The sequence below is a fragment of the Condylostylus longicornis genome, unplaced genomic scaffold (assembly GCF_029603195.1).
Source record: "Condylostylus longicornis isolate FDR11 unplaced genomic scaffold, ASM2960319v2 ptg000005l, whole genome shotgun sequence".
Lineage (NCBI taxonomy): Eukaryota > Metazoa > Arthropoda > Insecta > Diptera > Dolichopodidae > Condylostylus > Condylostylus longicornis.
In genome coordinates, this window is record NW_026577974.1 from 6,276,452 (window position 1) to 6,294,931 (window position 18,480).

Consider the following 18,480-nt stretch of genomic DNA (forward strand, 5'->3'; position numbering starts at 1 on the left):
ATGATCTCTGATCTTCTACAATAGAATCAAAATGTGTTAGGAGAGTACCGCAAAGACGTGGGGCTACATATAAATCCCAGGAATATCACATTAATTTTCAGAAAATGTAAGCGCAGCGAATGATTAACGAGTCCCATTTTGTTTGGTGAGCATTTTTCGTAATGCGGGTAACCCTATTTGATTGCTTATCCTGGAATACTCATATAGACAAAGTCATCGAAAAAATAACGACGGCTTTTTGGACGTACAGCAGTTTTGTTGTCAAAACTTGCTGTATTAGTCCCTGGAGGGTCTTCCAAGAAATATTCTGGAGGAGTTTGTTAGCAGGAAGGTCGATTAACGACTTACCAATTTCTTACTGGTGATAATGTCGCCAGGGTATTTGTAAAGATTGTATAAATTTCATAAACAGACGAACGAAGAGAGCCACTTTAATGAGCATATTTCTTTTTACATAATTTCAATGGAAATATACTCAACATAGATTGTGAAGAGTTTAAAAAAATACTGCATAATTATAATTTAATTTTGGAAATTTAATTTATTTTTTAATGTTAATCCGAAAAATATTTTTTTTATTAATTCAATCAAAATTAAAATCATCCGATGAATGAATGAGTTAAGAACATTTTTCCATCATTTTTTTTTTAAATATTTTAACCGGATATTAAATAATGAAAAACGGATATAAAAGTACAGTTTAAAAAAAAAAAAAGAAAATGAATTCAAATTAAATATAAGTAGTGCAAATTTGTTTGTTTGTTTTTTTTTTTTAATAAATAAATTAACTTTAATGTATTTGGGATAAAATTTTGTATGTAAATTTCATATTTAATTTTTTTTTCTTGTTTATTTATTTAAATTAATATTTAAATAAGTTGATTTTATTTTGAATTTTTTTTTTTTGTAAGCTTTTCCTGCTTATTTTTCTTTGTTAAATATCACAACCAAAAAAAAAAAAAATTAACCAATCAAGCATAAATCTATATATCCACGTATATCAGGAGATCCAAATGATTTATGACATTAATGAGAAAATTTTTTGAATACAAGCTGGAGGGAGAGGGTCGGAGTAGTTTTTTTTTACATATTTAATGTCCAAATAACTTTAAGAGGATTAATGCATTTAATTAACAAAACATATTCGGGCATAAGCAGAAAAACAGAAAATATGCTCACATAATAATTATTTTGTATTAAATATGACATTAATTTAAATATTAATTAAATAAGTATGAGTATAATTTGCCAGCTTAAAAAGTTTTAAAGTCTCTATATATTTATAAACATCCGAGTGGATTATTGCAAACAAATACTTTTTTCAGATTGAAAAATAATTTCCAAGTTTCAAGGGAATTTTATTTTTCTTTTTCGCAAATGTATATTTAGAGTTATAGCAGAGTATTTTGTAAAATTATTATGTTTTGTATATAATATGAACAAGGTCGGCTATAATATAAGCTGGAAGAGTCGTATATTATAAATAGTCCCCTTCTTGAAAGAATAAAATATGGTTATAGTCATGTTAATTAAGGTAAATAAAACTACGGCAGATTAGTCACCTACCTAGTTAAACTCTATGACGCTATGAAACTAGTGCATGAGAAATCGTGCACTAGCCCTATGCTCCTTCTAGGAGTGAATAAGGAAAAAAAAAAAAAAAAAAAAAAAAATAGTCATGTTAATTATAAGAACAGGGTGAGAATGCACTTCAAACCATCATTAGTTAGTTCTATTGAGCCCGACGATTTCATATAGAAATGGCAGCCAAAGCACTTCCCAGAGGGTCAATACCCTTCCGATGTCAAAAATATAAAAAAATACATATAATTTTTCACCTCCAAGCAAAGTACAAGGCTGCTGTATGACATATAATAGAGTCAGTCATTAGTCATTTCAGGAGAACTATAGGCTGCTAATTATAGTCTACCGCATAACTTGAAAGTTATCAATATATTGAAAGTTTAAAGTACTGGATACTGAGGTCTATAATGTTGAATAATTTTTTTTTTTATTTGGGACCTGATTAAAGTTTGAACCTAAGAGGCTCCGGTTGAAGAATCGGTGCTATTACTACTGCACTATTGGTCAGATTACAAATAATGCAAAAAAGTTGAAAAATGTGACAGTTAAGCTCATTTTTCAAGACAAGCAAATTAAAAATGTAAAACCTAGGAAAATTGCAGTAAAATGAAATTTAAAATCTCAATCAACTCAAATATATAAGCTTACGTAAATCAAAATCCTCAAATAGCTAAATAGAAAACACCAGCAAAATGAAGTTAAATGCAAAATTCGGCAAAAGCCGGTTTTTCGCAAATAACATTGAAAATTGAGAAGAGGGTTAATGATTAAGATAAGTGGGGCGGGCTTTTAATCAAGTTTAAAAATTTTCTACCAACACTTGTTTACTGATGATTTCACTCTTATATGTTCCAGATCCACCCCACGTAGTAGGTTTATTTATTTATGGTATTAAATTTTTCATCTTTATTCGTTAATTCCATTAATAATTCACTGATTTACGACAGAAATGAAAAATTTCCCCGTATAATACTTCGGTTTTTATCCCACTTTTTTGTTCTCCCAACATCCTTTTTTTAAATAATTTGCAACACATTATGTAAGCATTAAACTTAATTAAATTTATACAATATTATAACCATAAAATAACCACTCACCTCACTATCATTGCTATGCAATTCAAGATCAAAACCAGGTAATATATTTGGTGAACGATTAACATCAACCAATGCCATTTCTGCAGCTGGCATACATGCTTGTCCACCCTGCCATCCTCCTTTACCTTGTATTGGAAATATACCTCCAATATGTAATTGATTTGGTTTACCAATTGTCACAGCTGATTTTAATATAAAAACTAAAAAGATAAATAATTTCCAAAATGTCACAACACCATCACATGTCATATCCTGCAGAAAAAAAGGATAAAAAATAATTATTAAAAATCTTAAAGAATTTTTTAACAATAATTTTTCGGTAATTTGTTGAGTGTGAAAAATAATGTATAATATATTCTATAATTATGTAATTGGAAAAAATCCAAGAATATTATTAAAATTTAATTAAGAATGAAAGTGAAGCAAAATTAAAAAATTGTGGCCACAATATTAAAAACAATGAAAATTTTTCATTAAAAAACCAAAGAAAATGGAGCATGATACGCCAACATTCGACAACGTAAGTTAATAAAATTTCTTTATAATTAAATAATAATTATGAAAATTACATTTTTGATAAGATTTTGTAATATTCTGTTCGAAAAATTAAAACTTAATTATTAAATGCATTTTTCTTATAATCAGAAATTACTTTTCTCTCGAATGATCGAAAAATAGAGGCAATTGAATTTTGTTATTAGGGACAACGACGGATGCACTGAAGGCGTTTTGTAATGAGTTCACGACAATCGTTTGTTGGGTTCTCGGTCAGAGGATGGCACGTTAGAATTGAGATGGCGAACTAACTGTCTTAGTTCGCCATCTAATTCTAAGTCCAGCAAAACCTTCAACGGTTGATTGTGCTGACGTAGTAGATAGATCGATGTTTCTGCCGCTAAAGGAATTTAGAAATATCAGAGATAAGGAAAGTAAAAGAATGAACGAGGTCTTGTTGAACCAGGCTCGCAAGTGCAGAATTTCTGGAGCGATGAGGCGATACAGAGATGAGAAATGTACGAAAGCGTTTTTGGAATATAGTCGTCTCTTGTCATCACTGTATTTTGGTGAAGACGGTCAATAGACTGATTTCGAAGTGAAAGAGGTGAAACAAATTCTCTGTAATAGCCTGTTTCTGATGTTAAAGAGAAATGGGAGGCCCTCTTTTACAATATTTATCTTTACCTCGGTTTTTGGGATTCGTTAAAAATATTAAATGATTTACGCGCGTTCTTATTTCTCTCGGAAGGGCTAGTTGGGGTCAAAGGTTGTCGAATGTTTTAATTTGAACATTTCCGATTAGCATTTTTATTGGCTCAGAGCGGGGCAACTATTTTAGGGTATTAAAACACATGCTACATATTTTGTAAAAAAATTATACAAAAAAGTCTAATCTTTCAATTATTTGAATTTTCCAAAATGCAATTTTGGAAAGAACAAATTTTTCATATCAAATTAAAACATTTTATGCAATACTTTGTTTAAAAAATATTAATATAAGAACTTTTCAAGATTTCGAACAGATTCACAATGTTTATTTTATTCAAATTTTAAGTTTTAAGAGAAAATTCTCACTCCCATTAATAGATATTGGAAATTTTCATGCTAAATCATAAATCTATAGAATTAATTGAAAGTTTTAAGTAAAAAATTTAATTTAAAGTTTTTTTTTATTTAAAACTGAAATTGCATAAACTTTAGATAAATTTTGTTAAATCACAATAATAAACAATTTTATATTGTGAATTTATGAAAAATTTTCAGAGATAATAAAAACTTTCATGATTTTTTCTTAATTGTTTTCAATTTTTATCTACTTTAAAAAATTTACTAAACTATATAGAATTTTCTTACACACAACTGTACACAAGGTACTTTTTAATAAACTAAAATTTCTTATCAACTTTTAAAATACAATATATTCTTAAAAACTTACTTTAATTAAAATTTTAAATTTGATATTAAAACTAAAGAGGCGGTGGCTGGGGGAGGGAGGCGAGGAATTTGGTTTTTTTCTTGAAAAAATATATTAAACTTTTTATATCACAACTTTGAAATTGCAAGTTTTTCAATTTGACTATACAAAACAATTTAAGCAAAACAATTAAAAATAATAATTGAATTTTTTTTTTAAAAAGCTTTTACGTTTAGAGAACATCCTAAACAGGATATTTTTAAGGGCGTCCAAGGCAATTTTTTAAGAAATGAGTTGAAAATTATGTATAAGAAATTGTCAAATAACACAAGCTAGCTCGTTTATTTATATCAGATGATTGCTTATGGTACAAGTATTTAGTATAGCAAAATTAATGTCACTCATAACCGACACATAGCCGTGACACTTATACCTAAAACTCAAACCTATACAACTAGTGCAATTCGAATAAGAAAGCGTCATCTTCTAAACAAAGAATAAATTAAACAAGATCAATGTTACCATAGATTGTGAACTTATAAGCACCTGCTTACTAATATTCGTACAAAAAAGTCGACGGATATTTTAAATAAAATTTTTCAGAAAATTTTTGATTAAAGTGTAAAGTTTTTGGAATTAAGTGCTCAACAAATTTTTAAAATAATTTTAATAATATTATTTTTTTTGTATAACAAATTGAAAATTCTCTCAATTAATTTCAATTGCTCCTTTATTCTCAATTAATTGCTTCTTGTCATTTATTCTCTTTTATTGTCATTATTTTAAATATTCTCTCGATGTTATCACCAAAAACATGCAAACAAAAAAATATTTAATGCAATATCTAAGAAAATTCTCTTTCTCTTTATAACGGTATGACATACTCTACAATAAATTATTAGATTGCATTTCAGTTGCAATTATACTCAATATTTTTATTGAATTTGCGAATTTGAAGTTCCGAATAATTGCGGAAAAATAATGAATAAAATTCCGTAATAGTAAAATATTATTTTTTCACCGTTAATATAAGAGTCACGTTTGTTTCCTGTAAAAAATTGTTTTTTTTTTTCCTAATTCCTTCCTCTCGTATAACAATAATAAAATATAAAAGAAGAAAAGTGAGAGAACCTACATTTATACTCAACTTTCCTATTCACATTAAAATTTCTCATAATATAGAAAATATTGTCATCAAAATCTTGAATATTTCTTTTCTCTTTCTACTGTATTTTTTCTCTTTTTTTTTTGTTGTATTCCATAAGGTATAATAAAATTTCATATAATAATAATAAAGATCAGAAAAATACTATCGTTTACTTTAATTTGCTTTATAAACTTTTAAGTAAAAATCACTTCAAAAATGCAAAAAATAAAAAAATAATAAATTTTTATATACACATTGAACCATCTTTGATGCCATAGAAATATCCTTAAAATAACACTTCAGGAATAAGGAAAACAAAAAAAAAGTGGAAGGAAAAAGAAAGATGAAATTCTATTTTCTAGCATTTGGTTATAAAATTTTTAGCCACCAGCATTTCCTTTTTTTTTTTTCTTTCTTCTTATTTGAATGATCTTTTCATTCTACCCAAACATAAGGAAGACTAAGACGAAGCAATTATGTGTGTGTGTATAGTTTAGTTTTCCTATATATTGTGTATAAAATGTAAACAAAAATATCTAAGAAATTCTTTTTTAAATATACTGTGAAACGAATCAAGTAATTGGAGCACAACAAAATATATTCTATATATACCAACAACTGGTATACAATGATAGGAAAAAAAATGGAGTATGTAAGCAAAGTTATCTATATATAATATTGGAAAAAACCAGATGAGTTAAAATTGTTTACGTACATTAAAGAGATTTTTGCCATTCTTTGAGCTACCTAAAATAAAGTTTATGATGCATATACAGAAAAAATATAGAGACTAAGTATGAATGGATGTTGGCTACTTGATAACAATAAGATAAAAATCAATACTTGAATAATCTTGGTCTATATGAAGAGACAACCTAGAAAAAGAAAGAAAAAATATTGTTATAGAAAAAGACAAAAAATTTTTATTTATTTTTTTTTGTAGATTTTATCAAGAAAAATATTATAATAAGTTTGTACAGGGAAAAAGGATTTCAATAAAGAAAGAGTTTAGTTCAACCTAATTGAACAGAGACGAGTTTTGTACAATATTTTTAACAAAAATTTGATAAAAATATGGTAATTTTAATGCTAATAGCTATATTGGAAATTTCGGGGGCCAATTGTTGCTTTATTATTTGCACCAGATTTTTTTTTTTTTGTGAAGTTGCCCCAAGTAACATCCGTGAAATACTGAGGAACACAAGGGACGAAAACTATAGAAAATTCGACTGAAGCTCAAAGAGGCACACGAGCTTCTTGGAAATTACGGTGTTTGAAAACAATTATGAAGATGTCGAGTGACCCATGTTAGAATGATCACGAATTCAGGCTTAAGTAACATCTGAAAAACTAGGAAAGGGGAATGATTGGTTTTATATACTCTATAAGAGAGAAGAAGAGACACCAGTGCACCTTGCTAGAGAACGCACATCGTTGTTTTATATGGGAAGCGATTGTTTAAATACGACTTCAGCAATGATAATGTATTAATCCAAGATATTGCTTCGGACAGTTGCTCGGGTTCATTGAAGTCGTAGGTCTTAGAGAAGTAAGACCGGATACTAAGTGCTTTGAAAGAAGCCTCAATAGATATTTTAGGTAGCGAAATTTAGGGATATAATCTACAATCACCATAAAAATTCTTATTAATAACAATTTATAGGGTCCGTCATTGAGCACTTGAAAACAAAACAAAGTTAAAATTAAATTCTCTAACTCAAATTCCATAAACTATTGAACTGCATACTAGAAAGAAGAAAAGACAGAACAATAAAACAACAACAAATAACTAAAAACTGGTTAAACCAGTAAAAAAAAACCCTCACTTTAACAGTGAAGAGATTATTCCAAGAAAATATCTTTGGGATACTTGTGTAACAGTAGTTTTGCTCATATATTTCTTTTCTATATATGAGAGTATAAGTGACGTGCAAGTAGAAATAACATAAAAAACGCAAAATTATTATTGGTGCGGTTTATTATTTGTTTTTTTTTTTATTTTCATTGATTTGTTTTTGTTTTTTTGCTATTTTAGTGGTTGAAATGAAATTTAATAAAAATGCTGAGTTTATTATACAAGTGTAATTTTCATTTTTCCTATTTCTTATCTTCTCAATTTTATTATTTTTTTCTCTTTCATATTATTATCTACTATAAAGTTATAACTGTTATAAATATAATAGTTATATAATATTATTACTTTGATTTTATTTTTGCTTGCCTCTCACATAAATGCTCACACTCTCTCTCTCACTATATATGTATATATAGATACTCTAGCCATATATTGTGAAATTATTATGTGAAAAGACTAAAAATGTCAATGAAAAACTTACATAAATGGTAATAATAATGAGGATTAAACCGAGGTTCTTATATAAAATCTCTCTAATATTCAATTTATTGAAAATATGTTACCAGAATTTCCTTAAAATATGAAAAGAAAAAAAAAATTATTATTTTTTTTTGTTTTATTTCTTATTACTTAAAGGCATTCGATATTGGCATGTTGTTAAAGAGAAGGATTAAAGATTCACTCATATAAGTGAGTGTTATAGGTTATATGGATATTTTGATTAGACTTAAGACGCACACATATTTATTATTTTGTATATTTAATTAAGAACAGATGTTATTTATATTTTTTGATAAATGCCTAGGTGAGAGAGGAATTCGGAATCAACTAAATAATTGGTTCATTTTAATGTCGAATACAGGATTAAAATATTCCATTAACATTTTTTGAAAGGTTTCTTTATTAAAAGCACCAAAAGAATTTTTTGTAAAATTTACAGAAAACATTTATGTATGTATATATAAGTAATTTTTCCCTCAAACGAAATATTAACTTGTGTGGCGGCTCAAAGTGGCTCAAATTTATCTCAAAACATTTCAGCTATTGAATATGACTTATGAACTGTAAGTATACTTGTTAAGTATTATTATACTTATAGTTCAACCAACTTTAAATATGTACTTAAAAATTACAATCTTTTTAATAATATTTCTAGGGCCCTCAAAGTTAAAACCTAAAATATGAATTTTGTAGATTGTTATATACGCGGTAGTGATAACCGAGCCCCTGTTACATAATATTACAATGAATGATTTTCCCTATAATATTAAAAAAAAAATATTCATAAATATATGAACCAAGCATAAAATAATATTATGATGTATACAAGTGTATACTCTAAGAGTCCTTTTGTAAATACAAAAAAAAGCAAAAATTTTGGTTTATTGTTTTGTTTTTTATTTAGTTTGTATTTCCCTTTTCTTCTTATATATTTTGAATATTATTATGCTATTCATATTTTGATTACAGGGTACTGCATTGGTATGGTATAGCTCCCCCTTGTACAGATTTTGTGCGGACTTTGACGAGACTGCTGTGCACATTCTTTGCGACTGCCCGATACTGGCTGTCCAGGGTCGCAATTATTTTGGACAGGGTTTTCTGAGAATTACTGTTTAACTCCGTGGAAACCTTATGCGGAAGTTACAATAAAACGGGAATGGCTAAAAGGAATGAATTTTTTTTGAAATCTACAATTTAGAATCTACCAGTGCGTAGATTATCGCTTGTAAGGAAAATAATGGTGGAACAATAGGCCTCTATCACAAATGGTTTAGGAAGGAAAGGTTCTTATGATAATTTTTGTTTTTTTTTTTTTTGGACGACTTTATTGAATGTATAGGCTATAATTTTGGCTGTATTAGACATAACAGTAATTTAATACTTTTATTAGAGATTTAGTACAATAGGCAATTAGACATACCCGAACCGTGTAAAATATTAATTTTTGAAAATTCTATAAATAATTCTTGTACTAGTAAGGGGTTCACCCCATATAGAAAAGAAGATACAAAAAAAATATTATATAAAATTATAGTAATATAAAAAAAACTATATAATGGACATTACATAATAATATCCGGATATAGAGTCAGTATTGTCCTTTTGTTCTCTATTATTGGATTTTGTTGGGCGAAAAAGAAAACAAAAATAAAAATAAAATAACAATGAGATTTTTTAAGAGACAAAAGATGATGAACTCTTAAGATGAAAATCATAATAATAGAAAAAAAAAATATAACAGTATGCTGAGAGCACTGAAACAAACAAAAAATAATAATAACAATAATATTAAATTTTATTATTGCGAAAACATTCAAAGTTACAAATTAAAAAAAAAAAGTTTGTGGTGGATAAAATAACATTTTCGAGAATTTAATAATTTAACAGAATGTCTAAAATTTCATATTTAAACCTGTAATTATTGAAAAAAAATCCTGTACTCTTATGCTCGGTTTGTATTGCTGCGACCCTGTGAGTAAGAGAAGAAGAGCGGATATGTCATTGTCGCCATTTAATTTATATTTTAGTGCGGTATTTAAAATAAAGCTTATTAATCAATTTAAAATTTCACAGTTCCGTCGTCTCCATCAACCTCAAATAGAGCGTAAATTTTTGAGCAAAGAGAAGAATTTTATTAGTAGAGAGAGAATTACATTACAATACAATTATAACAGTGACAAGATAGTAAGTAAAGCTTAATTAATAAATTATTTTGGTTAACACCAAAATATTTTAATTGAGAGAGATTAAATAATCACTTTTCAAGAGAGAACTATAAATACAATTATTTAAACAACTACATATATTATAATTTTTAATGAGAGAACAACAAGATTATTATTTAACAAAGAGAGAGATAATTATTATTGGGGTGAATTAATCAATCAAATTTCTGAAAGTATTCAAATGATCAAATCAGTAAAATGAATTTATTTGAAAAAATCTTTATAAATGAGCTTGTATAAAAAATTAAAACTGTTATACATTTCCGGTTACTTATAGTTATAATGTTATACAGCCTTTTATTTTTTTGTCTACCACATTATATTATTATGATTATTATTACATGGTACATCAAATCATAATTCAAAATTTTATAATAATAAAAATTATCATTTACTTATATACTATATTATATGTATAACATTTAGGTCATTGAAAAGATTCAAATATCCGTATGAGTATATTATTACAACTATATATACATACGAGTACATATAATATAATAATTCTCTATGCTCATTTTAATAAATCTCTTTACTTTTTATGAATTTAGGTACATTATGTACTACTGCATTCATTCAATATTATTTATATAAATAAAATATTTATATAAAATATCTACAATGTTGTATGTAAGCATCCGAATTTAAAGATTTCATCTACTTATATATTTATTCAGGCCTGTTTTTCTGTTCATCCAATTGTATATGTGCACTACCTAAACATATTGTATGAGGTACACATATTACTGTATAATGTTCGTGTATGGTATGGAAATATTATATATAATATTAGTATATAAATAGTTATTGCTTATATAAATATGAAATGATATGGTAAAAGAAAAAAAAATATGAATGGAAATGTAACACATTTATTAAAAATCTCTGATGTCCTTTTTCTCTTATATAATAGTATGAATGTATAACACTTATAATATAATATGGATTTGTGTATAAATGTATTGTTTATGTGTTTGTTGTATATGCATATGTTACTTGGAAATGAATATAATTTACTTATATGAACCTTTATGCACCTATATCTACTGTTATACATATATTGGGTAAGGATCACATTTTTATGATATATGAATATTATGCTCTGAGGTTTTATTTCTCAAAAAAAAAAAAAACAAAAACAATATTAAAAATGATTTTCTTATTATTTATTGCAACACTATAAATATAGATATTATGAAAATGTCCTTAAAATAAGTAGTTAGTTGATAAGTTCATATAGGTACTTAGGCAGTAGCAAAATAATATTATTGATATACATACTATAAGTATAAATATGTATTTTATAAAATTGTATAGTATACAAAAGAAGATTTTATGACCTTATGTGGGTAATACAAAAATAAAAAAATTTGTTATATAAAAAATAAATATGTAAAATTGCTACAAATAAAATATAACAGTTTCCTATACATAAAAGTACAGTCGAATCAGAGTATTTCGAATAATATTGTACACTTAATTCAAATAATTAATTAAATTGTCGAAACTTAAAACAAGTCACTTCAATATATAAGAATAGCAATAATTTAAGAAAAAACTGTTTTATTGCATATTTTTAGGGGTAAGTCAAAAATATTGTATTATAAATAGCTAACTGTCTGGTAAATATTAAAATAACAATAAAATTAATTAGGCCATTTAATTATTAATATTAATCATATAATTATATGTTAAGAACAGGAAAAATATTTACTGTTACAAGGAATACTGTTAAATTTTTATAACGGTAATCTTCTCACTACGTTCCGGTTAATGATATTTTTAAATTTGAGCTTCCTATTAAAAAAAGTATTATAATTTATAAATTTAACTCACATATTACATATAATAATTAAAATTTAACAAATATAATGTATGTGAATGAGTTTGACTTTAAAGATTTATTGTACTGTCTATTCTTTTTCTTCCAATTTCTTGTAATAGTGTTGTAATAGTAATTGTCTTTTGGAATCATTTTCCGTAATATGTATAGAGGACATTAATTTATAAATAGTGTTATACAGGTACATTAAAGTTTATATACATATTCAATGCATCATATTGTGAGAGATTTCAGTTAGATAAAAAAAATTACCCACATACTTACCCACATACCCACATACTTACCCACATACCCAAATCCTTACCCACATACCCACATACGTACTCACATATATAACTACAATAGTACATAAATTTAATGAATTTATATCAAATTAACTTTTGGATTTTTTTTTAGATTATTTGACTCGTAATAATAAGTTATTGTCATATAACTAATTAAAATGTTAATATTGTACAGTACATTAAAGAATATTAATTTGTATATTATATAATATAAAATGTACATAAACTTCCCGAAATTATGGAAGGCTCTTCCGAATACTGAATAGAAAATTATTCGTAAGTTATGAGAGAGATAGGGCTTTTGTCCTTCTTAATAAGAATATTCAGAAGTAGCTTGGCTCTCGGATACATCGCTGAGTCCTAACGAGCGCATAAGGGGGTCTTTATCCGCAAGTAGGGTACAATTCCACTCTAATCAATATTTTTTTATTTTTTACAAAAACTTTTGATCTTTTAAGGCACACACAGGTAGTCGCCTAGTTTCTATTAATAATTTATTTTTGTTTTTTTAATTAATTAAAAATTTTATTTCAATTAAAATTTTCTAATATTTTCCTAGAAAAATAAAAAGTTTGAGCAAAAGTTGTACAATTTTCTTTTGTTTTTATTTTAATTATTCCAATGGTGCTTTTTTTACAATAAATTTTTTTGTTATTATTTAGTTTTTGTTTATATTTCTTTTTTATTTTATTTAAACAAAGATAATATTCAAAAAAAAAATGAACTTTTCAAATTAAAAAATAATAAAACTGTAAACTTTTTCAATACAATTTTCTTTTATTTTTTTCCAAACTTTTTTTTTTTTGGTTTGTTTTCTTATTGTTGGCCCTACTCTTAATTGAAAATCAAAATAAACTTTTAAAAATTAAAATACGAAGAAAATATTTAATTTACAAAAAAATATAAAATTACTTAAGTTTTACAAAAAAACAACAAAAAACAAATAATTGGGACTAGGACTATAAGGATTTGTACATTTTAGGTATTATAGGAAAAAATTTCCACTAATTCTAAAGTAAAGTTTAATAGCTAGTTTTTTTTTGGGAAAATAATTAAAAATAAATGAAACAATAATCTCCATTGAATTACAAGATTATCATATTGTGGTCTTACTCATACAAATTAAAAACTCAAACTCTAGATTAAAATTACGATCGGGCAGTCTCGGGCAAGGCTTCTTGATAGGTTCAATTGAATGAATTTGGGTATAGGCAATAAACCAGACATGCTTTTTCACCTTAACATCATCTCTTTCGTCTCCGCCCCATCCCCTTCCCTCCCTATGATCTTATGAAACTATGTTGGTTTGCATAAAAGTTTGAACTTATAATTAATAGAAATTAGACACATGGAACATGTTAATTGAGATGAATTGGCAGATTGTTAAACAAATTATTTTTAATAAAATTTTAAAACTTTTACATATATATTAATAATTTTGTCAGGTCAAATACCGAATAATGTAATATAGCAAGCTTATATATTGAAACTTAATTTAACACATATAAATAGTCCCGCAATATTCCAAATATTTCTTTATATTTAAAAACTTAATTATGAGAGCGAATGCTTACCTAAGAATATAAAAAAAAAATTTTTAATATGTTCTCATGTAGAATGCCTCTCCTATTAATCACTCTCTTGTGTTTAACAATACACTCTCTTAAAAACCATTTTCAACAGACAATTTAAGAGCGTAATTGTTGTTGCCAACATTTTAATGATTTTAATTTCAGCATTAATTTCTGAAAAACTATTTTACTAATTTAAAAAAAAAAATTCTTAAATTTTAAATTCTTAACTTTAAAAATTATATTTGAGAATTAATTGACGTAATAATTATGTGAGCGCATGTCTTTTAAATCACTAACAATTTTATTTGTACGAGCAGCATAAAAGAAATGTTAAACTATATTACAAATTTTTTCGCATTCCAAAGAAATTAAAGCGAAAAATTCCATAGTATTCAAAAAATAAAATTTTCCTGTTGTTTTTTTTGTTAAAAATCATAAAAGAAATAAATTTTCTTTTTTAAAATGCTCACAGTATGTAAATGGAACATTATAGATTGGCATATACTACAGTGTATAGTCAAGAAGAAACTATTAAAAGATTACAAAACAAAACTATTAGAGTATGTGCAAGTTAAACAGTGTTGCCTCATAACTTAAATATCATTTATTATTATGTAGGTTAAATTATTATTTATTTTTCTATATAAAAACAAGAAAAAAAAACACAAAATTCTTCCTTTTCTTCCTCCAATTCTTCTTCTTTTTTTTCTTTAAAAACTTTTTCTCTTGTTTCTAAAGTAAACATTTTAGACATTACTCTAAACAACGGTACCCTCTTTATTCAACAAAAACTGATTTTAATAACTTGAGTTTTTATTTTTTAAAAGAGAATTTTTGAAAGAAAAAAACGCGCGAAAAACTGAAAAATCTCATTTTGCAAGGTTAAGCAGACTGGAATAGAAAATGATGGTGGTTTAAGTTGAAATAAAACAAAAAAAGAAAGCAAAGGGAATGAGATTCTAGTTTTCTAATTTGGTTTTTGTTTTTTTGTTAGAAATTTATTTTCTATTTTCTAAGAAATATTTTTTTAGTAAAAATTAAAAAATTTTTTTCCCTTTACTTGTTGTTTTTACCCGCACTCGTGATTTTCTATTCCTAAATATTCTTGTATTTAAAAATAAAAATGAATAGTCCTGAATATCGTAACTGAATAGCGCATATATTAGTATATACTTTCAGAATGACAAATTTACATTGTATTTAAAATGAGAGAAGGGGAAAGCAACTGAGTAATACGAAAGTACCTAATATGTACTTCTATTCATACGAGCACAGAAAATATTTGCATTATGATCTTTATTGTGTTTTCCCCTCTTTTTTTCTATAGGAAGTTTTAAAATTCAAAACCTTTTATAGTAAACGATATTTAAGGAAAATACAAAATCGGAGGGGATGAGTACATAGTGGAAGGCATTAATGTGTACTTCTTTTAACGTAATACCTACCTACTCTGTTCCAATAAATATATTGTAATTATTTAGGTAAATATGGTGATACTATTGCAGAAGTGATTAAAAATTTTTGAGTATCGTCTATCCAGGGCCCAGATGTAAAAATGGAAAATCGGTCTCTGTTATATCTCCCCCTTCCGGAACAATTTTTGAATATATGCATATGGTAAAAAATATTAATTTAATCAGCTATAAAGGGTTAATATTATTGGAACCAGGTTCAGCTAAAACTTAGAGACTGGATTCAACAAAAACCAGATGGACCGAAAAAAGAGTGACAGAAAGATAAAAAATTAGCCTAAATATAATTTGTTTTCATTCAAGATGAAGGATTCATTCAAGTTGTTCAATTAAAAATTCGAGAAGAGAATTTCATTACATTGGCAATACTTTGTTTATTTTTTTACTGTATGCAACACGACCGGTAAAAATGAATGTTTCTTGTTAATTTTTTAAGTGTTTTATATTCCAAATATAAGTAACAGCCACCTAATAGCCAACTTAAAACAAAACAGACCATCTTCTTTAATATATTTTTAAAAGCTCAGTTTAAAGAATTTTGGCATATAGTTATTATTATAAATGGCAAGAAACTAAAAACCTCTTCAATAATTTCGGAATGTAACTGCATATAAAAAAAAATTTGTTTATTTTTTGTTTAGTAGTAAGTGAGTCACTGACTCGCAATAAGTGCTCCACCCTTTTTGTTCTCTTCCAAGCAGAGATGGCAGATTCCGTCCTCCGATTTGCCCATTCTTTTCAAATGGACCATCGAAAGACTGTGTCCCATGAGTACATCTACCGATAGGCTCAAATTGCACGGCCCGCGCCGTCGGGTACAAGTGAAACATATTTTTTTTGTAGATGAGATGATGATTAACCCTTGTCCGTTCCTCAATTCCCAAATTTGGCCCGTTCCCAATTGAGTCAAATTTTGTTTTTTTTTTTTTTTGAATTTTGTTTCACAACAAATCATTTAAAACAAGAAAATTTTTTTTTATTTCAAATCAAAAAATTTGTTATGTGGGCAAAAGCAAAAAAAAAAAATCTTTCCCTACAGCATTTTCCAAAACGAACAACTTAGTATTTAAATTTAAAAGACTGAAAAATTTTATTTCACATCCAATATACTAGAGTATCTCGTATCTCATTTAAAAAATGTAAAACAACAAAATAAACAACTTGAAATGCAAAAATTGTTGAAGTGAAAAACTTTTTCTTTATAATACTCGCTTTCGGTACAAATTTTATATTTAATTTTTTTATTTGATTTTTGAAATGTGAAGGTATTATTTCATGTACATTACATATGTATGAATGTATAAAATTTATTCTTTATCTATAAAAATAAAAAGTAAGAAAAACAGATTTTCTTTCAAGTTTAAAAACTTTTTGGGCAATATTATTATTACTTTTTATATTTCAAAAGATAGCATCGCAAAAAAAAAAATAAAATAAAAATTTTATTATTTTTCATAAACATTTATACATAGATTTTGAATAGTACACATGAAGTAGTAGTCGTAAGAGAACAGAGGCCACCACCTTACACGAACTCCCGACACTAGTCCGCCAAGAAGCCCATTAGTATAACCTTGTATAACACATTACATCCCCTAAAACTAGCCGACTTCTTTAACAAAACCCAACAGGCCTCCCAAAAACACTTCCCACAGCTTCCTCAGATCGCCAAACTGGACATTAACCAGATATTTCCTCCTCCTCATCATCAAAGGAGGACACTGTTCGATATAAGAAAATTAGTTAAATTAAAGTGTTTGAATAAGTTCTTGCATATCTTGTTATAATGTACGGCATGCTTATTTGAAAATTTCTTAGAAGAGATTTCTCTTACAAAAACAAAGTTTTTCTTAAAATTTACTAGACTTTTGCGAATTTCATTGTGATGTTCGAAATTTTTTAATTCTGTATTCAGGTGATCCAGGAGTTTTTTGCTGAATTATTACACAAAACTGAGTTGTGCGGAGAAATTTTCTCAAACTGAATTGTCCCAAAACTATCCGAAGAAGGCCGCAGAATACACCACAAATTTCTATAATAATTTTACCAATACACAAACACAACTTTATATTGTTTCCAATTTTTCGAAAATTTATTCGAAATTTCGAAAATTTATTCAGAAATAATCAACAATTTTCTGTAAATTATAAGGGTAATGAATATCATTTTCAAAAAATTATTCTTAAATATTATTTTCATTATTACTCGTATTTTCTGCTGCTTTGTATTCTTTGATTTCATTAACATCATTAATTTTTAAAATACAAAAGAAAATTATTTTTCCAACGTTATTCCAATTTCTATAACTATTTGGACGTCCTAATATTTCTTAAAATATGCTTTTGTTTTAGATTTTTTATTATTAAAAATTTTTGGATAATCGTCTCTTAATGTCCTTATCATCACCATCATCAATAATTTTTGTATTCAATTACAAAAATAATTACATATAATTCAAAAATATTTTGCTCCCTTTCCTTCTTAGTTAGTAATTCATCCTTAAGATTATCCTCGGTTACCTTATAATAACAGAGAATTAAACACAATACCCTCCTATATAAACCTAAATTATAACATTTTAATAAATTTTAAGTTTGTGTATAAGGAAAACCGAGACAGATATATAATATCAATTTAAATTTAAATACAGGAATGAAGAAAAAAACAAAACTGAATGTTGAAGAATATAAATCAGGTAACAATAATAAAATTTTTGAAATAAAAATAGGAAGAGAATATCGAATTTAAGAGTGGGGTACATGAAATGAAGAGAGGAGAGAGAAAAACAAAGATAAATCATTATGCTAAATTTTATTTCATCTTTTTTTTCTAACAAAAAAAAAATATGAAAAACAACAAAAAAAAAAAGAAAAATCGTTTTTGGTTGGTAACATTTTCTCACACAAAAATAACAAGAGAAAAAAAAAACAATAAAATGAGAATGAAACCAAAACAACTTAGAAAGAAATATTTTTTTTTTATT

At 26.2% G+C, this 18,480-nt stretch overlaps 1 protein-coding gene across 1 annotated transcript in view; it reads right to left on the bottom strand.

Annotated features, from left to right (window-relative positions):
* LOC129615919 (gamma-aminobutyric acid type B receptor subunit 1-like) overlaps positions 1 to 18,480 on the bottom strand; it is a 122,616-nt gene that overhangs the window by 59,831 nt on the left and 44,305 nt on the right. Inside the window, exon 2 of the mRNA XM_055531345.1 lies at positions 2,682 to 2,933. Coding sequence (XP_055387320.1) covers positions 2,682 to 2,930 — 249 coding nt within the window. The 5' untranslated portion in view covers positions 2,931 to 2,933. The remainder of the gene's footprint in view (positions 1 to 2,681; positions 2,934 to 18,480) is intronic.